Consider the following 23,686-nt stretch of genomic DNA (forward strand, 5'->3'; position numbering starts at 1 on the left):
TCTTCAGCATCGCGTCTCGATCTCTTACGCCGGAAGCAAATCCTCTCTTACCCGCCGCTTCCTCCCGCGAGCCTGTCCGCGGTGAAGGCGTTCTTCAAATCTCACAGATCGAGCGGAGTGAACAGTAGAGTGCGAACACCCGCGCGCGAATCGTCGCCGAACACAGTTGCTGGCGGAAATTTCCTCTCAAGTTCGCGATTGTAAAATGACATCGAGTGCATTTTGCCTAAAATGGAAAGCGTACCTCGCATTCATCCTGGTGAGGGTCACTTCTTTGTTTTCGATTCTGAATTCATCGCTAAATCCGGTCTCTCCATTTTTGGGGAACTAATCTGAATATCCCGCGCTTTTTCTGCTGCTCAATCCGTTCATTTAATACTTTGATAGGCGCGATTTAGATAAACGCGTTTTTACACAGCACATTTTTCTACATTAATTTTAGTCATTATTCTTCGATCTTTTAATTAACTGTTAAATACTTTGTCGAGTGCGATGTATGCGCGTTTAAAGGCCATATCAATTGAAAGATGCATAAACATGTCCATAGCATTACAGATGTGCCATTCACTTCGAGCATTTATGCGCCTACAATTCAAGATTGAAGAATTTTATCGCCAATTGATACTTTAGTTTTCCTTTTATATCATTTAACCACATTACATCTTAATAAACTCTGCGTAATTAAAATTTTTCCAAGGAAGGAGATGGGCAAAAGAGCCGTGCGTTGTTGGTAATTTTCTATTTAGTGAATAACAAAGATGCGGATAAACTAAATTGAGTCGTAAACATCTTCTAATGAACCTAATCTCTCTCTCTCTCTCTCTCTCTCTCTCTCTCTCTCTCTCTCTCTCTCTCTCTCTCTCTCTCTGTGTCCTAATTTTAATACAAAGTCTAGAAAACTTAATAAAATCTTTTAATAAACGGCAGGAAAGATTGCCAAAATACTAACAATGTGCACGGCTCTTTTGCCCAACTCCTTCCTCGCAAAATTTCATATTATTTATTTTTCGTAGAACATCCAAGATATTAGAAATAACCGCATGTTTCGGAAATAATTGCCCTTTCATTTCTATAAATATTTTATCTATCTTATATGTCTATCTTGCTTTGTCTGGTCGGATTTATTAACAATATAGACTTGAGTTTCATGTTTCGGAAGTTGTTAATTATGACGATACGTGTTAATAAGTGCAACGGCGTGGTAATAAAACGATGACAAATATGGAATACGTGGAAATTGCAGCGGACGCGCACCGCGTAATTTCACAATTCACTTCGTCGGCGGGAGGAGGCGTGATCAAAATTCAAGAGATTCACCACGGGGGATACCTCGTAGCTTACGTGCATTGTACATCGTAGAACTACGTTATCTATAATCGATTAAAAATGACGAATCGTTTCCTATGCATTGTTTTCCACGTATAAATACACAGCATAAATATACTTGAACTCTTTGGAATTCGATGAAGTTCGCTAAAAGAAACAAACAAATGTTAATACAATTCTAAAAACTAATAATTGTAGAAGCAATTAATTATTCAATTTGGACGAAAGATAGTCAAATTGCCACATCTCGCAAGTAGTATATTTATTCTTTTAAACGTCCTTAAAAAATCTTAAAATTTATTCGTGCAACTAGTGTATACATTGCTTGCGGTAGAAACTCAATCACATTATGTAATTGCATGTTTGCTTGTAGCAGGATCTCCGCCTCTCAGCCTCGGTATAGAAATAAAAATGATTTATCTCTCTCTTATCGCTTTCGCGATTCAAGTCACTCTCTCTCTATCTCTCTCTCTCTCTCTCTCTCACGCGAATGCACAACTAGTATTTAAATCGAGAACATATGCGTTTCGCATTGATCATTTCTAGGAAAATAACTTATTTTGAAAGAAGGAAAATCATTTGTTTCTCTACTTCGTCAGATATGTCATGCGAGGCAACAAATCGAGGGACATCCTCGCACCTCCGCCCGTAACATCTCAGCGTTAATTGAAGAAGCTTATGAAAATCGTGAGTTATTGCGACCAGGAAAGTGGTCGGAGCTGCATGATAACGGCGGCCAAGTGACCAGACCGGTGCAGCGAGATACTTCAAGGCAGACGTATTCTCCTCTGATGACTTCCGTATCTTTAGAGTCGCAATACACACGAAGGAAATTACTGGGAGGTACGTTTGGAAGTGCAATCGGGACCAAAATTTTTTTAGATACCGTTTCTTTAATGGTTCCCGAAGAAAGACATTTCCAATAGCTATTGAGAAAAGTTCTCCAGTGTGAACTGTCCTCGCAGGTAGAAAACATATTTTTACATTAAGTAGCGAAAGCGCTGCAAAAATTAAAAAATATGTCTCAATATTAATCGATTAATTATCACACAACATTAAAATCCGGATAGACGAAATTGTTTTGCCGAGTAATTCATAGCGATGTTTCACTATTCTCGCGATTACATTAATTCCCAATAAACTATTGTTATAATCAGACTTTTTGTTATTATTTAGGTCTCGATGTATTTTTTACATACACTATAATGAATCTTTTTATAAAAATACATAAGCCTATCCTGCATGAATCAATCTATTCGTACTAATATTGCAAAATTTTGTTTCAAGTGTTAAGCTCGAGGGCGTCAGACGCAGACGGGAAAATTATTTTTCCGACAGACACTACGGTTTCGATGCCGAGATTTGCGCCGATGTGCTATAACAGCACATTCTGCGAGAACGTCGCCAATTACCCCAGGAATTTGGTAAATGCGGCGATAGCGCGAAACCACAGTTTCAGGTTTCTGGAGAGCATCGATCAGGTTAATAATCTAATATCTGCAGCATTGGAACTCGAACTTTATCAAAATTATATACTGCTTTCAATCAATGTGTAATATGAGAACATTTTCCTTGCTTATCAAATTCTAAGAAGTACTTCAATTCACATTCGTATTTTTTTTAGATGCCTGACATTGAACAAAGAATAGACACAGCAGATGAAATAGCACTTTGCCGTTCTCAAGTAAGTAATCAGAAATTTTTTTTCTCGTTAATTTATGATATCTGATTAATCCTCACGCAGTTTCTTCACGTGTTGATTTTCCACAATCACGATATTTAATAGGAGTTAAGCCAAATGCAAAAAATATATAGAAGAAAAATATAACTGTTGAGACAAATATTGATCTCTTCATTTCGTATCTTTTTTATTTCTGTTCGAGCAACTTGTATTATACGAAAAATTCAAAAAGCAAAGCGACTTTTTAAAAGAGTTTAATTTCTTAAATGTCCCTTTACTTTTTGATTTATCTTAAACATTTTTTTATTTTTTACAAGCACTGTAAAAATTTTTATTTTAAAATCGCGCTTGGTTTGCAGGACAAAGTGGTGTTTCCACAATCTGCGCAGAACAGAGAAAAGGAGTGGTTGTTTGTTGTAAACCAAGAGAACTTGAAACAAGGAATACGCGTCGAGATTTGCACGTAAAGACGCGATTTTTTATTCAAAGAACAATAAAATAAAGTTTATATAGCGAGCTTTATTTTATTTATTTTTTTTTTTTTTTGCAGGAATGAAGATCAGGAATGTAGCATGTCTTATGGCTTTGCTGAAGGTTATAAAACCAGTTGTAAACAAAAATTTATCTACCGGGAACTGGTGGCAATGACGAGTAATGGTCAAATTATCAAGGATCAATTCAGTTTTCCGTCAAGCTGTTGCTGTCACGTAAAGTTCACCGGTAATCCGCAGCTCAGGTTAAACCTGGAGCTAAACTTACCACGCAATCAAACTACCAGGATATCGAGAATATGAAAAAAAGTGATAAAAGTTAATATAAAAAAAAATTGTGATGCGTACTTTACACGATACTTTTACTAGCATACTAACTACTGCGTTAATATTTAGTAATATTTAGTAATATTTTGTTCGGAAATTTTAAGTCGAGCAGAATAGTATTCAATTTTCGAGATCTAATGTCAAATTTGCCTGTTTACTCATAAAAAGTACCGTGTATATTGCAATTAGTTGCTTTCCTTAACGAGGATTAACTACGGATTTTTTAAGGCAAATATGCAATAATGAAAGAACAGCACAAAAGAAGAAATAAAAAATAGGGAAAATTAGAGAAGAAAATCAACAAAATTTTCTATTGTGGCAACATATTTTCCGCTTCGCGGAAAATATCCTAAATAAAAAATAGCTCCTTAAACATTGTTTCGATATATTAGAAAAATTAGAAAATTTGAAATAAATTGCGATTATATTTTACATGCATTTTTGCATGGAAAATTTCTCCTCGTGTTCCAAGACGTTATAGGCTTGGGACAATAAAATCACCAACGAGTATTATGCAAAACATGCTTAGAGTGAGAGAAATTGTTAATATTAATTTTTTATACGTATCTATATTATACTCACGTCTGCTTTATCGCAGAGATATTGAATATTAATTTTCTAAACTGTTTCAAGTATTAACTATATATGCTATAGAATATCAAACATGAAAATTATTTAAATAAACATTATTTTATTCACATTTGTTACTCTGAGTTTTCTTCAGAATATTTTTGCGACTTTGATACATATTTTCTAATCTATTATCCAAATCACAATAAAATATTTTAAATTATATTAAAATTTTAAATAATTAAATTACCTTTGTTAACATAATGTATAAATTTTTAAACAAACACGCTAGTAAAAAAGCATTGTGTAAATTATGCCTAAGTGGAGTCTCATATATCTTGTTTTAGCAAGGTGTCGAGAGGATTGTTGCATTTAATTTGGGCTTTCATAAATTTTCGAAAATAATCAACAATGCTAATGCTATGTTAATTAACAAAAAAAGTATTTATAATGAAATGCAGTTTTTATACACAATGCGCTTTCTAGATTCTTATAAAATGTAAATGATATTTCATGGTAGGATAAGAAACGTGTATATTATATATCATGTGATATTATGTGATATGGATTACTTTTATGTTAAGATATATAGATGTATTTACGCTGTATCCTCTAAATCTTATGAGTAACCTTACGAATAAAGTGATCTATTCTTTTGTTTTGTATACTTTGACACAAAATTGTCAGATTGCTGACAAGGCACAATTTATAAAATATTCCAAACCTTTTTAAAAGCAACATCCCATGCTTTAGTCAAAACTCAATTACCTATGCTGTATAATTATTTCTGGCAGTTTTTTTATTTCCAGTGGAAGTTACCTGATATGTATAGATGTGTCTTAACTGTCTAATAAATCCTGATGAAAATGCCATCTTGTGCGAGTGGAAGAAATGCACTCGTTCTTTCTTCGACGAGTAAGGAACATAGATATTAAACGAAGATCAGTCGGTGTTTGTCTGTTGTATTAAATATCAGTCGCAAGGTATTCTGCAACATTCATAAAGCTATTCTCAGCATGCCTGAAACAGAAAAAACAAATATGTTAGAAAAAGATGTTAGAATAGGACATATATGTATACATATGCACATACCATTGCCGACAAATGCACAGCATTTCATGCAGCGTGTTTGAACGAGGTTGAACATACCTTAGCACCAAAATCATTATCGAAACCACTCTTCCTTTGCAGTTGCGCCTGGAGATCGGCCAGTTGCGCGATCGACATGTCGATGTCACCGCTGCTAATATGTGCTGTATGTCTGAAGTTTGTGGGAACACCGATCATGCTCCGGTCTATCCTGAGCCTTTGATGCTGCCTGCCGTTGTTTCGTCTATTGTTCCTCGTCGCTTGTGGAGTCAAACAGCACGTGAAACACTGCACCCAGAGTTCACTGTTGCCGGCCATCTTACGATATCCTCGCCTCTTGTTTGTCGAGAATAGATCCTTGCAGAGATTAACCTGCGTAACCTCAAAGGAAGTTTGAATTTGTCGATTCAATGAAGAAATTCTGCCTGAATGAACGACAATTCGAGGCTTCTTTGTTCGGAATGAGGACGCGCGCAAAGAGCGACGATCGAAGATGCGTAATAAATAGACTTTGTTGGAACGGTGATGTATAGGTTATATTCACAAATAAAATTACCGGATGTCGGCGATTGCTCTCGCGTTAACCTTTCAACGCACTGATCTCAACAGCTGACGAGTTGAGAAAAATAAACATTCTCGTGGAACACGCAGCCCGCGGCTGCAAAGGACATTGTTCCTCGAGAGCGTAAATACCTAAAACCAGGATATTCAGCGGTGGAAACAAAGGCAAGCTCTTCGCGTTCTCACGATGTTGACGCGAGCGCTGTCACGCATAAAGTCCGTTTTATATGGCCGTAGAGAATATCTCAGGTATTATCGTATTCCAGTAACGTCTGAATTTTTTTTATGGACTTTATCGATAATTAATAAAAAATCATGCAAGTGCCCTCATTTTTGCTCTTCATGTTCTATGAAGGATGATATTACAATGCAAAACTTTGATCTATAATTATTATTACAAATTATAGACCGTAAGATGTTCGTTCCACTTGCACTCTCCATGCTTTATCTCTTTTCTTCTTATCCCAACGAAGCGTGCGTATCTCAATTTGAGAGCGGAAAGTGCATAAAAATGGTTAAAATTAGACTTGAGATAAAAAATTTCAACATATCGTGCGTAACATACTGATCAGTGTGCAATATTAATTCATAAAGTCTGAAGATTCAAACAGTTTGATCGTTATCTGGCAATTGTAGCCTTGATCTAACTCCATGAGTTTCCGCTCACTTTTGCACAAACAGAACATTTTTAAAAATAAATATATCAAGTCCTTGCATAATTATGTTAATCAATAATTGTCTTTCATAACGAAAGAATAATGAAGGCACAATGCGAAGGGTATAATGTCAGCTGATACATTTTATTTAAATAAATTATGTACAGATGTGCTTCGAGCTGGATCGAAACGTCCGATCCGCGCTTTTCTTGCCTAAAACATAAATTAAGGTATTAATTTCTTTTATATTAAATTGACTGCAAAGGCCATCGCTCTTTCATATGTTTAAATCAACTCTCCGAGCTCTCTCTTTTTCTTTCAGGCTTTTCTTTTTAAACAAGTCCTCTCTCTTCGCTCCTGTCGCTCCGTTCACAGGACGTGTGGTTCACGCAGACGTTGTTAGAATTATCACAGTCTGTCTATTTACAGTGTTAAACGTTAACGTGATGTTCTTAAGAAAATTAATGTTGCCTCCCCCTCTCACGTCTCGATCGAACACTCCATGCCGCGCGTTCGCGTTTCGTATTTAACGCGAAAACTCGGCGAAAACGCTACTTAAACGCTAAATGTGGATTTTTGAAACAGACTTTCATAATACTTCAATTATACGGATTTAGAGGAAATGCATCGCGCTTGCGAGCGAACCTAAGAAAGTAAACTTATGTATTTAATCGTATGTGTACCAAGTAATCGGATAACTTAATGGCGAATGCGTACTATAAATTCTCTCACTTAACATATTGTGTATTTACATCTAACATACTTACATACAAACGTCACATAGTAAAAATTATGCTGAATTATCTTTTATATACACTGACATTTAGCAGAATACATTATCCTTTTCTGAAATCCAGAGTATTTAATGTTTATATTTATGGTATCGTGCGCACTTTTTCGGCGATGGCTGTTTAAGCGCGGATAGACGATATTTAACTCTTTCTTAACGAAAGTATGTAATTTACAAGAAAAGCATTTTCGGACATATTTTTACACCATCTTTCTTTAAAGTAGATAGAATAACACTTTTAAAATTTGGTCGTTTCCTTCGGGATTACTTCGTGTATAAAATTTCTATGTAAAAGTAAAATATAAATCTTTTAATCGAATATAAATAGATCTTTCAATTAAATATAAATAGATCTAATCGAATTAATTAAATGTATAGATTTTAACTTTAATATATTTTTTAAATCTTAGATAGAAAAAAAGAGAATATACTGGAAAGGCTTTTTGATCGTTTTGCTTAAGGATCAAAAATTGTAGTTATGTAATTATTTCTCTTTTAGTTTAGGCAAATTCGTTTTATACGAATAGGCTACCCTATTGTTGGAATACAATTGCGCAATTTATGCCTTTGCGTTTCAAGTCAAATACTTTCGGGGCGAACACATCGTATATTCGGTTAAAAAATCCAAAACTATTTTTTTCTTTATCAGTTGATATATTATTTTAATCTAATTCTTCATACATATCTTGATGCGCTTCGATCCCCCGGAAGTGTTTAAGTTCCTACAACACAAAAGCATAAGTTCCACCGATTGTACGACGGTCCAACAGAATCGCGCGATGTCTAAATAAAATGCGGAAGCTGATTTTCTTAAAAATCGATCCGATGATATGAATAGTAGAATGGATTGTCGTTCTATTAAATTGTGTTAAATAATATTTAAAAAATTCATACCTCTCTACAAAAATGATCCAAAAAACTGTGGTTAAAATTGACGACGATTGTGCGAAACCTTGTGTAGGCAAAAAACAATTAAATGTGTGTCCCCGAATAGACATAACAGCTGTATCGTGAATTCTTATGAACTTCCGCACTCTATTTATAACACGACATATTCATAAATGATAAATCAAAAAAATGATCAGTGTCAATGTAATCGACACTTTTTATTTCGTAGACACGTTCTACAGATTTATCCCAGCGATTACGTAAATATTTATTTACTTTTTATCTCTTCATCTCTTTCTATTTTACGTTCCTCTTCAACCGTTATTAGTCATTTATTATAATCTCCAACACAAAAACTGTTTCGTGCGCTGTAAGAAATACAAATTTATTATTTGATTTATAGAGAATCTTTTCGAAACTAACTCGATAAAAAGTTCATTATGCATACGCGATTTCTTCAATCTTTGTTTTGAAATCTACACGGGAATAAATCTGTAAAAAGTAATCTGTACTAAAATGAAAAGTCTTTTAACCGGTGTGCTCGGTATGCGGGACACGGGATCTTAGTATAAATATAGTGACTCTCTAACGGGCGAAACCTAGAAAATCGGTGAGCCGATCGTTCCAATCGTGGATCCAGTGAGTGGGCCCGTGGCTCGGCTGGCGCTGTTTGCACGGATTAATCTCCTTCTCCGGCGGCATGTATTCCTCGCTGCGTATGCAGAAGTAGCTCTTGATCGGGCTGCGGCACATCGGGCAACGGTCGAGCTTGCCGAAGCACGAGGCACAGATGCAAGTGTGCCGGCAAGGCAGCAGGGCGCGCGACAACGGGAAGTACTGGCACACCACGCATAATTGCTCGCCCGCGGTGTTCCAGAGAGAACCGTTCTCCTGATCGCCCCTGGCCGATCCTTGGCCGGAAGCCATCAAGTTGTCACGGCCGCCACCGTTGGAAGTGCCGTTGCACGGCTCGGCGAGCGCCAGCGAGCCCAGGCCCGCCGACGACATCGCGTCGCTCTCGTCGTAGTTGCTAGAGTTGCCCGTGGCCAGGTACAGTTGCTGCGGCGAGAAAATCGCGAGCGCGAATTTACCACGACGTGCATTTCAAAGGCCCTTCTCTTATTTCTTTTTTTTTCCGGAATATATAATTGCAACAGCAAGAGCTTTCCTCTCGCGAGAAGATTTGCTTCTACTTTCTTGGCGTTTTCACTTTCGCGTTTATTTTTTTGAGCAATTGCAACGATAAAACTAGACGAAGACATCGTGATCTTTTTTTTTTTTAAGAATGCAATCGTAAAACAAGACAGATAACGTGTTATTAACGGCTGGTTCTTTGAAGAGAGACTTACCTTCAAGCACGACAGTTGACCGTTTGCCTGCTTCAAATACTGCGCCAGGATTGAAGTCGGTAGAGTGCACACGCTGTCCTTAATGTGAACGACGTTTACCAGGGCCACCTAAAACAGAAATCGACGCTCCGTTAATAATAATAATAATAAGAAAGCCAGTCGATAACGCAAGTTCTTTCAAGCGATTTCCCTTTTACCGCAAAAAAAAAAGTGAAATACTACTCACAGTTTCGTCGGGATGGAGATCCCGATTGTCTCTCCGGGTGAGGAAAATCACCAAGGGGTAACAGAGTCGTGGCGGCGTGCCGAGCTCCAGTTCCGGAGCCGGGAGCGACAGTCTTAGCGTTTCCTCCCCATGCGGTTGTCTACTATAGTCTCGGTCAAGGAACGCCGATTACATAACGGTTACTTCGAAATTGCACGGCAACATTCCTCGGTACCGCACGGGTGAAACACGCGCTCCGTAGTAAACAGGATGCGATGCAGGCGATTTGTAAACTCGCTGAGTTTACGGATTTTCGCGCGTTTTACCGAGCAACGTTGCCGATCCAATTTCGGCGCAACCCTCGTTTGTTGCGAGAGCGACTCGCGCGGTGAATCGTTCGAGGATCAGATTTCCCTCGTGTCTCAATTTCTCTTTTTGAATTCTTATGAAAACAAAACTCTTCGCCAATTCAGATTTCAAAGGATACATTTGGGGCGGCGTGAGGTACTGCGCGTGGCCTTTCAGAAGAGTCCCGTTAAGAGAGGCGTCACGCAGCGTGCTCCAGGGTTTCCAAAGCGCCAAATGCAGCTCTCTGATGCTGACGCCCCAGATCGCCTGCAGTGAGTATTCGACTTGGCTGGATACTTCACACTCCACTTCTAGAACAAGCGATTTTTTTTCAACCGTATCGATGAGCGCTCGCCGTGTATTGCTTGCGCAATGTGAACATTTTTTGCCGCAGATTTCTAATAATTTATTAAGTACGATATAGAATACAAATACAGAAGTATGATTCAAGTTTTTTCTCTCTCTCTCTCTCTCTCTCTCTCTTTTATAAACACTGAATAACTTAGTAAAAAATGTGTAAAAGCAATATATTAATATTCACTTGCATTATAATTAGAAATTATTTACACACCTCAATTTACGATTGTATTTTTGTTTCTTTTAAAAAATGATTAGGCAATTAAAATTAACAAGCGCTAAAATGTCATCACCACATATCATATTCTCGCGTCATGCAATCAAGAATTATGTATAAGAAAATAGCAAAAAAGAGACAATCATTTAATATCTTCTTGTTTAATCGAGTTGTGTATTGATAGCTATTATTAATCTGAACAAAAGAAATCATCACAGACTCATAAAAACTTAAATGTCAAGATGATTATGCACGTTTTCAAGCTATCGCAGTAATATAATTGTACATTAAGAAACATTAATTAGAGTCAAGCTAAAGTTAATTTGCCAATTACATTTCTAATTTTTATTACTTCGTATATTTCTCGCTTATTTCATCGACGATTATCGCTTACGAAGAAGACGAGGAATGTGGATTTATCGCGCGACTGTTGGTGCGCAATGTAGATTAAATTGCTTTGTTTTACGCACCAATTATACTCGCGCAACAATTCCACTTGCTGTAACGATATGTGACGCAATCGAGGCGTATAATGCGTGTGTGCAGAACCTTACAAAAGACCAGTATTACTATAAGTACGAATTTTTGTCGGCGTTTTCTTTTCTGCAGACTCGAGGTGCTTCGGCGAGACGCTCGCTTAATTGCGCAAATGTGCGTTTTGCAACGCTCCGTAATTCACCATCCCGCATGCCGGTACTTTTTTCCACCGCCGAAGAACGCGCCTGGTCGATCGCTCGCAAGGATTATCTTACGATCTCGCACGATCACTTAACGATCCCACGGCAGGTCGACCGCCGAGCGTGTAAGATGTAAATTTTGCTCACTCCAAAAATGCCTCGCCCACTTGTAAAGGTCACGTAGAATTAGATTCGAGATTGATAAATCATAATGGTCGAGAAAATATATTCAAAACTAAGTTTGATCGATCAATTTCGTGTCGTATAAATTGTGCTTTAATTTTACGTTTCACTTTTCGCGCATATCGAACTACTAATTATTACAAATCGCCGGATGCAATTTAAAATTACACAAATATCGATATACGCAATGATCAATTTAAACGTTTCTCGATGTTGATACAAAAATCGATTTGAAAAGAATGGCAGAAAAATTCTTTGAATCGAAAGATTTATTCTTTCATCGCTTTTTATAGGACAATCATGTGATGATTGAAATGATGGCCTTTAATTGATATGTAAATCAGATACGCGATATTTTTCATTGCATTTATGACACGTACACGTACACGAAGGTATATCGACCTTACTACTCGTCGCGACACGCATCTCGACGAGAGAGCTCGAGGCAAAATAGCGGCGGTGCTGCGGCGTTACAGCGCTGTTATTTCACGGCTGGTCACTAAAAATTATTGCATAAGATACGCGCTTTCGACTTCTCTCTCTCTCCCACTTACTCTCTCTCTCTTTCTCTCTTCCATATCATCACAATCCCGTTTCGAGATATATCTACTGTGTAAGAGGGCTGTAAGCGGGTTTCCAGGTCGCGTCATACTTCGCTCCGGCAACGCGCTCTCCTCTAATCTCCCGACTATTGCGAGACAGCCACGCATGAAAGGACAGCGGACGAGAAGCGTCCGATAAAATGATTGCATTGTTAAACGGGAGATTGCACTCCTGAATTCGATTGAGGTAAGATGAATCGGAGTCTAGGTTGCAGTAACCTCACACGAATCGACTCCGGGGCTCAAGTGGAATCGCGCCGTGTCACGCGAGACGACCGTCGGTGTCGCCGGTTAGCTTTCACTTTTATTCGCCTCTCGAGAACTTTTGCAAGATCTCGAATGCGCGCGCGATGACGAATTTTTTTCGCGTGAATCCAGCCGTCCGCATCTCCGATAGATGACCCTCACCGCCAATCGCGCTTCGAAAGTCAGAATTGCGGAACGTGGTCTCGATCCGCGATCGTAAAACCGGCTCGCGGTCTACTCTGTTTCATTTCATTTCTTTTTGCTCGATATATTTCCTTTTTCTGCTTCGGTAATCGATGTCTACGTTCTGCAAGGATGCCGGTGTCGCCCGGACCCGGCGAAGGAGACACGTTAACGAGCGGACATATACGTCACGTTCGCAGCGCAATTGCTACGTACTTTTGGAGGAAAGGCGCGCTTTTTTTTTTTATTCCCCTCATATTTCAGTCAATATTTATATCCTGCTTTCTATTCCACCGAAATCTTTTATATTCTATTCTGTTCTATTTTTATATATTCCAGTAACCTGTTCTTGTTTTAAAATAGACACTTTTTTTTTGGACAACCTCTTTCAGAAGCCTCCGGGCGAAATTCGTTGAGCGTGTGTTGCACGTGTCAGGCGTATTACTTCATTCTTTTTCTTCTGATCCGGCTCGATGGTTGCTCACGATTAAGTAACCGACATAACCATTTTGTGTTTGCTCGGGTGTTTTGCAGCTCATTAAATTCAATGTTCCTTCTAGACTGTTATTCAATGCGGAATACACATGTATCTCGGACACAGAGTAGAAAAGAAAAGAATTCTCCACCCGTCTACGTGGCTGAGCGATGATACCTACCAGTCGCCAACGGTACGATCAAGGTCGTCACGATAATCAGCGAACAACAGTTGATCCCTCACGGAATCTCTTTATTCGGGAAAGAGGTCTACGTGCAGATCTGCACGCAACCCTTTACAGGATACGTGCGGATCCGCACGTATCCCTCTGCAGGATACGTGCGAATCCGCACGTATCCCTCGCCGCAGAAGCGCTAAAAACTCGTTCACGGTCCGGAACATATTTCATTCAAGCGCGAATATTTTTACGATGTTATTTGCTATTCCGCATTCCACTATTTTTATGTTACAGCAGTTAATTTTATTCTTTTAGACAAAGAAGACATTAAGTCGTCGCAAAAAATGTCAAAATTTAAAACATTTTATGGACAGGAATGACTATAAAAAGAAATTTATTAAACTGCGATCGTCTTTTAGCCAAACTACATCCACTTCTTTTCTCTTTCTTTGCTTGCGAAATTGATAAGTACACAAAAATTCCAATACGGCCGCGATCTTCTGACCCGAAAGTCGGCTGGAAGCGAGCGGGCTGGTTCGCGATTCTAATGACTGACTCGCTGTTAACCGCAGCTGGCGCAACCGCTCGCGATTATGTAATGGATTCGATAATCGAGCTAACCTGCGCCTACATTAGTCTCAATGAAATGGTCTCTCGACGTCAGCCACAGCCTCTGAAGGATGCCTCGAACGTCTTGTCTCCTACGAATATCTCACCTCCTGAATTGTAAAAACACGAATCCGTTCGGAAACCGCGGCGCGGTTCGATCCTTCATTTCGCTGAAACGGTGGTGACTGGCCGATCCAACGCGCACGAATATGCGCGAATTACACGAACTGGCCTTTCACCGACAGTTTAGCAACGAGGTAATAACACACCGAAATTTCCTATCGCTACGAACTGGGTTAGGGGCAATTTTCCAATTCCGAACATATCTCTCCGCAACATGCAGCGAAACTTCAAATTAAAATTCCGTTATTTCACTGTTATTTGTCAAACGTCACCTGAAATTTATTAAAAAACGTAATTTATTATTTATTTGGCTGCTCTTCGCGTCCGGTTTGCAAAAAATTCCTTATCTCAATCGCGTATAATGTAATAAAAAAAAAAAAAGCTGACTCGGAAATGTTGAAAAAAATTAAACATGCTACGAATTATTCTACGAAAAAGTCTAAAACAGTAATGAAAAATCTGCGAAAACATACAATGCTGTATAATTTTGCAATCGATTGCGCGCGTAGGTAAAAAACCGTTTATCACATGACTTTGTTTTTCTTACGAGCGAGGCTTGCAGATTGATGGCAGAATCCCGCTCGTTCCCGTATGACTTGTCGCCGTGAGCACGTTGTTATTATATATCGCGATTAAATGAAAGAAAGAACAGAGAGACGCGAGTGTCGAGCGTGGCCTAACTCGCTGGCTGACTGGATGACCATGGAACATGAAAGTGCGTCCCACATTTGTCGCAATCCATGATCTGATCTTTTGGGCGTGCGACATTTTTCGAGCTGGATTTTACGAGCGCGTGCTACGCGTTACTGCAACCCCGTGTGTCTCGTTAATCTTTTTCTCCTTCATTTTTTTATCGTGAGAAATGCAACAGTGTCGAAAACACTGCCAGGTGTCAATTTATCCCGCAAATGGTGCAATTTTTTACTTTCGAAAATAATAAATAAAAATAACTTTCGCAATTTTGCAATTTTGTAACTTTTGATTGATACACCGAATATTTCTCTGCTAAATTTATTCATCTGCTAAATTTTTCACACCTTTTTTATAAAACTCTGACGGCTTGAAAATCTCGATTAAAATCTCGATTAATCTCTAACAGTGTAATGCTAAGTGAATAATTTAAGATGAGACATTTTATAAATTTGAAAATTTTCCCGATGCTTTCCAAGTATCATCGAGTGAATAAATGACTTAAGTATTACAGCTGATTCTTTAACTATTATTCTTGGATTCTCTCACTTTCATCACGCTTCGTAATAAATCTTCATCGAAGGTCGTAGGACTTCCTGAACGTCTAATAGCTCGTCTTACAGACTGTAATTTTGCACGTCGTGCCACTGGCTTACATTGCCTCAAAAAATATTCCGAGTCACAGCAATTGTATTATTTTCTTTCTTAAATTCATGAATAGCAAATACATTTTTTAAATGGCTTTAGGCGTTTTTAGAATCTTAAACATTTCATTCAAAAACCAACACAAACACAGTAAAGCGTGCAATCGCGAAAAAAATGTTGTTTAAAATTTCTTATTGACTATTTGTATACTTTTCGAAGTCTTATGCAATGATATACTATTGAAATATATAAGACAAAATTTTTACACGATTACATAACTGAATCGCTGAGATCTCAAGCCGCATAAATTAATTTTTTTAGAAAATTGGTCAGAAATTTATTCTCCATTTAAAATTCACGCTCAATGATGCTGCATATAATGTGCACATGATATGTTTGCCTTTTAGTCTAATACAACAGTAATTATTTGCGCGATTACACTTGCAAATATTACAGAATGAAAGATTTGCAAATAGAAAATATCAAACATTTCGAAATGGCATATATTACAAAATTTTTTTCTATCAATCATCATCTCTAGAGAATTACACATACATGAAAAGCACGTCGCTTTTGTGCATTTTTTTTTATCTCGCAAATTCAATTACAAAACCTAGCACGAACGAGTGCACTTACTCCGTCGCGCGCTCGTCCTACATATCTCTTTTTCCTATTGTTGCGTAAGCTTTCTTACTGCGGAAAGAGCGACATTACGACCACATGAATTTCAATGCTGCACTAACACTACTTTGCGTGATTCGTAGAGTGCTAAGATCGATCATAAATCAATGAGAGACTTTGGTCTACAAGAGAAACTTTACGCTCTATTATTATATCAATCATAATAATGCAATGTACTGAAAACTGTAATTCTTACCATCAATTTTAATTTTCATGATTTATCAAGCATGTTTCTATTAATCGGGATATGAGAAGAAATATCGACATTTAACGTAACAATTTCCGCGTAAAGTTGCCGCAAAAGGAACAAAAAACAGCGGCCGCAACTTTGTTCATAAAAAAAGTATCTCTTTTTTCTCTTCGTTTCGATACAAATAAATCACACTGTAGTTTAACATAAATCAGTGGTTTTTTCGATTACGATCTAAATGCGTAATTAATTCACGTGTGCAGATATGCAAATCATATACGTATATATACAAAAATACTTCTATATGACAACATTTACGAAATGGTTCAGAGATTGATGATGTTCTCAAGATTTTGCAACAATGATTTTAATGTCAAGTTTAGCGATGACACATCGCGCCGTTTGTTTCGTAAAGAGAAGAAAAAAAAAAAAGACAGCGACACAAAAATTGATTTCTAATTTTCGGGACCAATCTTTTATCAACGATTGCTCACTCTCGTTTGCGCAAATTACGAAAGATAGCAATCGTGATTGAATTGAGCACTCACGCGAGAGAAGATCTCGGGGGACCGCGATTACGACACGCAGACACGCAATTACGCAACTTGCGTAACTTGCACCGCGAGCTGGATTACAACTCCACCGGTGACCGTCGCATTACGATCGAAAAGCGTTATATTCGCCAGATCGAAAAACTGACGACGAAGAATATATATATATATATATATATCAAACTTATTGCTATCAATTCACACTTATTATTTTCTACTCAAAATGCAAAATTTTAACTTTCTCTAATTTTTTTTTCCTATCACTCAAAAAAATAATCTTGCAATAATAGCTAAAATTTTCTAGGTGTAAAAAATTAACTAAAACAGATAAATGATTAGCAACTGTTGTGATATTGCATATGTAATTACTTAATCAGTTTAGATGACAGAAACAGAATATATATCTGTATTGTTTGTGAACTTTAAAAAGAAAGTTTCTCTAAAGCGCCTATCTATATAAGATCAATCACGTGTTAGATCATGCAATGAATAACATTTAGCAATGGTACCTAAATTTTTCAGAAGCTATTGCTAAAACATTACTGCTATAAATTCTATATGTGACAAACAATGTTTTCACAGATACGAAAAATAGCGATACATTCTTGTTGCGATATCTAGAAATCTAACTACATCAGCAAAATATTTTTTTGAGTGATTAAAAAATACGAACGAGAAAAATAGTTTGAGGCAGACTGCGTCGACTTAAGGGCTAATATTAGTCAAATTGTTCGCCGCACAATCATCGGATTGTGCAACACGCAGATTACACGACGTCCTCAAAAGAAAAATGAGACGAGGAGAGTACCTCGCTGTGTAACCCTCACGGTTTACACGGTCACGCACGAGAGGAGAATTCGAAAACACTGATCGCCCTTGATTCGCAGTCCGATTCTGTGGATGTTCGATATATTCCGCGGAGAGTACCTAGAATAATCTATATTTTCGCATTTGAAGAAATCACACGTTTCGTGCGACGAAACAATAACATCGTGAAATATGCTTCGAATAAAAAAGAAAGGCCGAAAGATCGAGAGGGTTCTTCGTTGTACAAAGAACATCAATGGCTAAATAGTTGATAAAAGATGATTCGCAGTGACCGGACTACAACATGCGGTCAAGGTGGGCATTTCGTAATTCAGCTGTGTACCTTCGTCGCTGCTGGCACCTGGCATGCCAATTACATGCGACGCTCTCGTCTTTTTCTTGTTACGTGCGCCTATCGAGATAACCCACTTTCCGTCGCCGCGAGACGGCGAATGAACTGACCGGCACATACGTTTCTTTTCGCAGGGTTTCTTTTATTGTCAGTCAATTAACCCTTAACCCTCGAACTCGCTGACGACTAAGTCAACCTTCACTTTGAGTACGAATTTCTCTTTTACGCGTACTAAAAATTTTCACAAGCACACTACAGTATATATTACAAGTATATTACGGCTGTCATTATTTCGGAGGCCGTCTTCGGCGCGAGGGAAAGAGAGAGATGAAAACCATGCTTTTTGTTCTGTGTAAATTTTTCTTCGTCTTCCGCATTCGCGATTTTCATACTCCTGGCGATTTCGCAGAATGTAACGTAGTTGTCCGTTAAGAGAATTTTACTAAAGACACAATCTTGCGACATGCCGCGCTAAGCAAACGGTTGTAAATCATGGGTCTTGCCACACGAGTGTGACCCAGCTAACGTCAACATCGAGGATTCGAATCTATGTAAAAGGCAAAGGACTCACCGGCATACGTGCTTTTGAAGCTCTCGTGAAGCTTGAAGGTGAAGGGAATGTGGACCTTCATCATCTCCATCTGCGGTATGCGCGGCGAATGTGTTATCACGCTGCTGCCGCCGCCGAACATCAGATCATCGCCGTGGACACGAAGCACCATCATGTTTCTGTAATTAGACGACACACTCCTGTCAGACGGTTTCTTTTAATAAGCAAGCGAATTCTAAATTTCTAATTCTGTCGACGCGGTGACCGATACAGAAACCGTTGGCCAGCAACGAGAAAATCTATTAAGAAATATTAAAAAATTAGATTCACAAAAGTTATTTTACTAAAAACTGCGCAAAGTATCGCTAATTTTGCCGTCGGAATAACAATCAACAAAGTCGAATCAAGCAATTAAATACAGCGATCGATGTTCAATGTCGTGTCACCAACGATGAAAATAATTATGAAGACGACGACAAATGCCCGAGCAAATATTAAAAGAATAGTTCACAGTTAAATGATGCGATTAACATGCAAGCAGCTACCGCCGAGTCAAGTTGAGTCCAGCTGAGCTGTCAGTGACCTTGCGACCTTGAGACACGAATATGTGTGATTGTGGTAAAACGGCGAAATGATGTAAATTATGCTTGAGAATCATCGTTATGATTTATAATTTCATAAATTCGACACAAAATCTTGAACGTACGGATTAGATATCAAAGATAAATTCAGTGATGTCAGAAGGATTAAAAACTAAACTGTTTACTTTCGTATCTCTCAAATTTTAAAATATTAAAATATTAAGATATTAAAATATTAAAATCTTCGTGTTTTGATGTTGAAAAATATATGTCATGTTATTCTTCTTAGAATTTAATAGTATTTTTAATATTATATGAATTTTAAAATATAATTTTACACGATTTCTAATTATCTCTGCGCTTTCATTAATTTATTACATCAAAATTTATTTAATTCAAAAGATTGCAGCGTTTTACAGATTAAATTTTTAAACGCAATTGACGTCATTTCGCCGATATTTGCATACTTTGAAAAAAATTATGTTACTTTAACGTATGCGAATTTTAAACTAAAGTTTAAAACACTCTACAATGCATAGTTAACATCGACACAAACAGTTAAACAATAAGCAAGAGAAAGGTATATGTCTTTGAACTTTAATCTAAAAAAAGATCTCGCTTTTAATTTCAAATAAAAAATTAGCTATTTAAATCATTAATAAAATACACGGCTGACTGTAATTTTCGCGATTAATATTCAAATTATAATCTACTCGCTCATCTCGCTTACAAAATTTCATAATAAAATCTTGGAAATTATTGAAAAGAAAATTTATGTTAGCAATCTTAATGCCATTAATATAAAATCCATTACGCGTTGCAATTAAATAACGGCGAAAGTTGGGAAACGCATAGCGCCGATAAAGTTTGATTTGTATTTTCGACCTCGTAATAAAAACATACGAATGTGAAATAATTTTCGACTTACAATAGAAACTTTATTCTAATTGCATTCGATATCAGCAACGTATACTTATATCTCTCGTTTATCGCCGTCGCAAATCGCGAAAGTCAGGAAAAAGGAAGGAGTGCGGAACGGCCAGAGCGGAGTACGCGGAGAATTACTGCTCGCGATTGCGAAGAGTTTCACGATTTACAAATAGTGCGACTTGGACTTTCGAGACTTTGGTGCCTACTTTCGAGGCTCCCCGAGCCACGAAAGTGGCTGCGTCATTCGAGAAAATCAGAGATACTTATCTCTCGTTTGTCGTCGCGTTGTCGTTGTCGTCTTTGTGAGCGCGGAACTCGACTGTCTCGTCTCTATCTAAATTGTCGACTCTCGAAGCGGCCGTAAGTCTTGCAGCTGTGCAACTCGATGCCTTGCGGCTCCGAAATCTTCTCCCCGCGATTTTTCCTCCAAATTTCCCGTTCGAAAGCACGGCGGAAGGTACGCAATTAGAAATTCCATTTCACGCCGAGTACTTATAATGTTTAATCAAAGTAGCTTAAACTGGAGTTTCATATCGCGTACGTAGTTCAGCGACCCTACATTTTAGGAGATCAGCTGGCATTGTGCCTAATTGAGATTATTCATATTTGATGTCGGGATCATTCAAAACCCGATTGGAGATTCAGTTTTAATGAACTATTCTCGTAGATTTGTGAAATCCTTAATTTCTTATTGTCAAAAATAAATTGCAATTTAATAATAAATAATAAATTGCATCGTGATTTCTTTTTATTTTTGAAACTGAATACTTTCAATACACACCTGACGCGTAATTCAAAGGACTTCGTTGCGCAATATTACAAAATTCAAGGCTGCGCGTCGAAGATAAACTTTCAACGCCTCGGCTGAACGATGATTAATATGAACATCACGCGTATCGAGAAATTAACCGTTAATACCCAATTTGTCGAACCGGTATCAAGTTTCGGGATTAATCACGGTCGAATTATTCACAACAAAAACGCGAATGCGAAATACGTCCGTTAACCTATCAATATCTGCTATAACGAATCCGTACTGATTTGATAAATGCTCGTTTTCTCGCCGCGATTGCGTTTTTCAATACCGGCGCGATACGTGTCTCGCGCAGTATTGCTCATATCGTGGCTCGTGACGTCGCTTGAAAAATAGATCGAAACAAATTCCTCCTTTGCTCAATGACGTGTACACCTTCGTAAATTGTCGCGTTATCTCTCTCACTAACTGTGTCGCTCGATTCACGAACGGCGCATATGCGCGAAGACGACGAAAAGAAAGAAATATATCGCTGCGCTTACCTCATGAGGAAGAGGAACACCGCGCAAAAGAATATCAACACGGCGAGCACCGGGAAGATGCTGGACAGCTCTGCCACGGACACCAGCATCGCTGTCATCGTGTTGCGCATCCGTGATTCCCGCCGTCGTCCGCCGTCGCGTCCTCTTCAACACCGGGTGTTGGTCCGCAGCACACCGTACCCGCCGCACACACACGCGCGCACGCATACAAAACACCACGCGACGACGACGACGACGACGACGACGACGAGCACCGCGTCCTCCTTCTCTCAACGTCTCTCTCCCTCGCGCTAGTCAACTGTCAACTGTCAATTGTCCGCTCGTCTTGTTCTTACCGCTTCTCGTTGATCAACGCTGATGCGAGGCGCTTGACGAGCGCGCCGTCGTCGATACCTCGTCATCGACGTCCGCTCGACGCCGTTTTTACTTACGCAACTTGCGCGGCAGATGAGACGTCGTCGTCGGCCAAGAGGCGACGCGTCACATTCTCTGACATAGCCGCCGATCGGTGCGGTGCGGTGTGCGGCACTACGAAAGATAAAGTCAGTGATAGAGCAGGACGGACGACACACGGCGAACGCGTTAATTATGCGGCACGAGCGATGCGAATGACGCAACCGTTACATACACGCCGTTCGACGATTCCGACAAGACTACCTCGCCGGCGTAGCGCGCGCCACTTATATGTGCCCATGCGCGCCTTCCTTTACACACGTTATTCCGCAGCCACGAGAATATAACTATATCGCTCATCGGCTACATCACACAATCGAATAAGAGAAAAATGCATGTGCCGCAGAGTGCTTTGTCAAAAACGGCTAACCTAAAAAAAAAATTCAAAAAGTTTATTATTAAAAAAAAATTTAACAAAAAATAAATAATAATATAAGTATAGTAAGAAAGATTGAATATAATTTCGTTAGTTTCCCGATTTTCCCGATATACCAATAATAAATTTTGGATTCGTTAAAGAAAATGTGAATTTTTTCTCACACAAATTTAGATCTTGCCAAGTTACGTGGTCGCCAATTATTTCGGAATACACCGTATAGCTGAAGTCTCAAACTAGCGACATCTGGATTGAACAGTTGCTTTACCTTCTGATTGAGCTCGACATCGAATGTTTAGATTCGTATTCTTCGCGTGTTTATTATTCTCGTTGCTCTTTCTCGAGAAGTTGCCACTGTCAACGGAAGAGGCGGAAATGTCAAAGACGCTCGCAGTAGATTTCGAAGTCTTCGGCATCGTACAAGGTACATCGTATTTGACTGACTCTGTCTGGCGTAATAGAAATTGATGACATTTATCTTGATTATTAATCGCTCTTATTACGTCTTCAAGGTGTCTTCTTCAGGAAGGTGAGTGAATTCATTGAACATTTGACAATTAATCAATCACTACCGGCGGAAACGCGATCGACGAGGTGGAATTATGTCCGAGGCCTTGAAACTCTTGCTTACGACATCTATCGAGGATCCGATGTCAACTGTTGAATGTTACAAATTTTTTTATTATTCGTAAATATAGACGCGTACCTCTTTACCAATAGTTGATACAATTAGAATTTATAATTTATGCAATTACAATTAGAATTTATACGATTACAATTATATATCGACTATTTTATAAATATTTGTGAAATATAATTTATATTTTATTGATGGCCTAAAAGTTGGCCGAAAAATTTCGTCAAGAATGTTCTACCTGTAAATGTATTTATTGATAAATTTTATTGTTAATACTTTTGCAAAAGTACTCTATCGCTGACAAATTTACGTATCTTATAGTACACGCAAAAACGTGGTCAAGAGTTGGGTTTGAAAGGATGGTGTATGAACACTCCGAATGGTACCGTGGTCGGTCGTTTAGAGGGAGAAAAAGCTAAAATCGATGAAATGTAAGCTGTTTAGTTAATATGAATGAGCGAAGATAAAAGACAAACCGATCGCATCCGTCTTTATTTCAGGAAACAATGGCTCCGTCACACCGGAAGTCCTCAATCGCGGATCGACAAAGCGGAATTCCGGAATGAAAAAGAAATCTCGCAATCATCACTTTCAGGCTTCGAAATCAGAAAATAAGAACGTTCCGAAAAAAATAATGCTAATATTAATATAATAGGACAACTTAAATTATCGCTGTTGTCATTAAATTATTATTTAAGTAAATATAATATAAAATTTATACCGTAAACTTGTTTTCATTCTTTTCAACGTATTGATATCAAGAATATACTACTAAAACTGTTCAAATTTTGCATTAGGTACAATCTTTTTATGATT

At 38.2% G+C, this 23,686-nt stretch overlaps 4 protein-coding genes across 9 annotated transcripts; 2 read left to right on the plus strand and 2 right to left on the minus strand.

The window, feature by feature from the left end:
* The first annotated feature begins 55 nt into the window (after window positions 1-55).
* Window positions 56-5,060, plus strand: spz (Spaetzle domain-containing protein). The gene is made up of 6 exons (XM_012374895.2): window positions 56-259; window positions 1,926-2,169; window positions 2,614-2,807; window positions 2,951-3,010; window positions 3,367-3,470; window positions 3,558-5,060. The coding sequence occupies exons 1-6, from the start codon at window positions 206-208 to the stop codon at window positions 3,799-3,801; spliced, it is 900 nt and encodes a 299-aa protein (XP_012230318.1). The 5' UTR covers window positions 56-205; the 3' UTR covers window positions 3,802-5,060.
* Spec2 (CDC42 small effector protein Spec2) lies at window positions 4,497-6,291 on the minus strand. Of its 2 annotated transcripts, none has more exons than XM_012374903.2 (3): window positions 6,041-6,291; window positions 5,545-5,865; window positions 4,497-5,415 (listed from the first exon to the last, which is right to left on the minus strand). In XM_012374903.2, exons 2-3 carry the CDS (start codon window positions 5,800-5,802, stop codon window positions 5,407-5,409), a joined length of 267 nt encoding a protein of 88 aa, XP_012230326.1. In that variant the 5' UTR covers window positions 5,803-5,865; window positions 6,041-6,291; the 3' UTR covers window positions 4,497-5,406. The 2 variants fall into 2 exon arrangements, with proteins under 2 accessions (XP_012230326.1, XP_012230325.1); XM_012374902.2 differs by having other exon boundaries at window positions 5,545-5,856; window positions 6,041-6,289.
* A 535-nt stretch (window positions 6,292-6,826) lies between these two features.
* Window positions 6,827-22,227, minus strand: LOC105676752 (cell growth regulator with RING finger domain protein 1-like). Of its 5 annotated transcripts, XM_067360221.1 has the most exons (7): window positions 21,405-22,227; window positions 18,619-18,776; window positions 10,421-10,592; window positions 9,955-10,096; window positions 9,729-9,836; window positions 8,979-9,438; window positions 6,827-8,213 (listed from the first exon to the last, which is right to left on the minus strand). In XM_067360221.1, the coding sequence occupies exons 1-7, from the start codon at window positions 21,512-21,514 to the stop codon at window positions 8,206-8,208; spliced, it is 1,158 nt and encodes a 385-aa protein (XP_067216322.1). In that variant the 5' UTR covers window positions 21,515-22,227; the 3' UTR covers window positions 6,827-8,205. The 5 variants fall into 5 exon arrangements, with proteins under 5 accessions (XP_067216322.1, XP_067216321.1, XP_067216320.1 ...); XM_067360220.1 differs by having other exon boundaries at window positions 6,827-9,438; window positions 10,421-10,589; XM_067360219.1 differs by having other exon boundaries at window positions 6,827-9,438; window positions 9,955-10,093.
* Window positions 22,228-22,439: 212 nt separating this feature from the next.
* Window positions 22,440-23,597, plus strand: LOC105676760 (acylphosphatase-1-like). Its single transcript, XM_012374900.2, has 4 exons — window positions 22,440-22,657; window positions 22,746-22,762; window positions 23,192-23,301; window positions 23,371-23,597. The coding sequence occupies exons 1-4, from the start codon at window positions 22,525-22,527 to the stop codon at window positions 23,483-23,485; spliced, it is 375 nt and encodes a 124-aa protein (XP_012230323.1). The 5' UTR covers window positions 22,440-22,524; the 3' UTR covers window positions 23,486-23,597.
* The last annotated feature ends 89 nt before the right edge of the window (window positions 23,598-23,686 follow it).

This window comes from Linepithema humile, chromosome 8 (assembly GCF_040581485.1).
Source record: "Linepithema humile isolate Giens D197 chromosome 8, Lhum_UNIL_v1.0, whole genome shotgun sequence".
NCBI classification, from domain to species: domain Eukaryota; kingdom Metazoa; phylum Arthropoda; class Insecta; order Hymenoptera; family Formicidae; genus Linepithema; species Linepithema humile.

What these genes read in the sequence shown, in the direction of transcription:
- Spec2 (XM_012374903.2), bottom strand. Translation starts at nt 5,802, where the DNA reads ATGGCCGGCAACAGTGAACTCTGGGTGCAGTGTTTCACGTGCTGTTTG.
- LOC105676760 (XM_012374900.2), top strand. Translation starts at nt 22,525, where the DNA reads ATGTTTAGATTCGTATTCTTCGCGTGTTTATTATTCTCGTTGCTCTTT. An exon ending in AAAGCTAAAATCGATGAAAT is followed by an intron (nt 23,302 to 23,370) that starts GTAAGCTGTTTA and finishes TCTTTATTTCAG; the next exon opens with GAAACAATGGCTCCGTCACA.
- spz (XM_012374895.2), top strand. Translation starts at nt 206, where the DNA reads ATGACATCGAGTGCATTTTGCCTAAAATGGAAAGCGTACCTCGCATTC. An exon ending in TTCTGGAGAGCATCGATCAG is followed by an intron (nt 2,808 to 2,950) that starts GTTAATAATCTA and finishes TATTTTTTTTAG; the next exon opens with ATGCCTGACATTGAACAAAG. An exon ending in ATACGCGTCGAGATTTGCAC is followed by an intron (nt 3,471 to 3,557) that starts GTAAAGACGCGA and finishes TTTTTTTTGCAG; the next exon opens with GAATGAAGATCAGGAATGTA.
- LOC105676752 (XM_012374886.2), bottom strand. Translation starts at nt 21,514, where the DNA reads ATGCGCAACACGATGACAGCGATGCTGGTGTCCGTGGCAGAGCTGTCC. An exon ending in GTGTTCCTCTTCCTCATGAG is followed by an intron (nt 18,777 to 21,404) that starts GTAAGCGCAGCG and finishes GTCTAATTACAG; the next exon opens with AAACATGATGGTGCTTCGTG. An exon ending in ATCTCCATCCCGACGAAACT is followed by an intron (nt 9,837 to 9,954) that starts GTGAGTAGTATT and finishes TTTCTGTTTTAG; the next exon opens with GTGGCCCTGGTAAACGTCGT.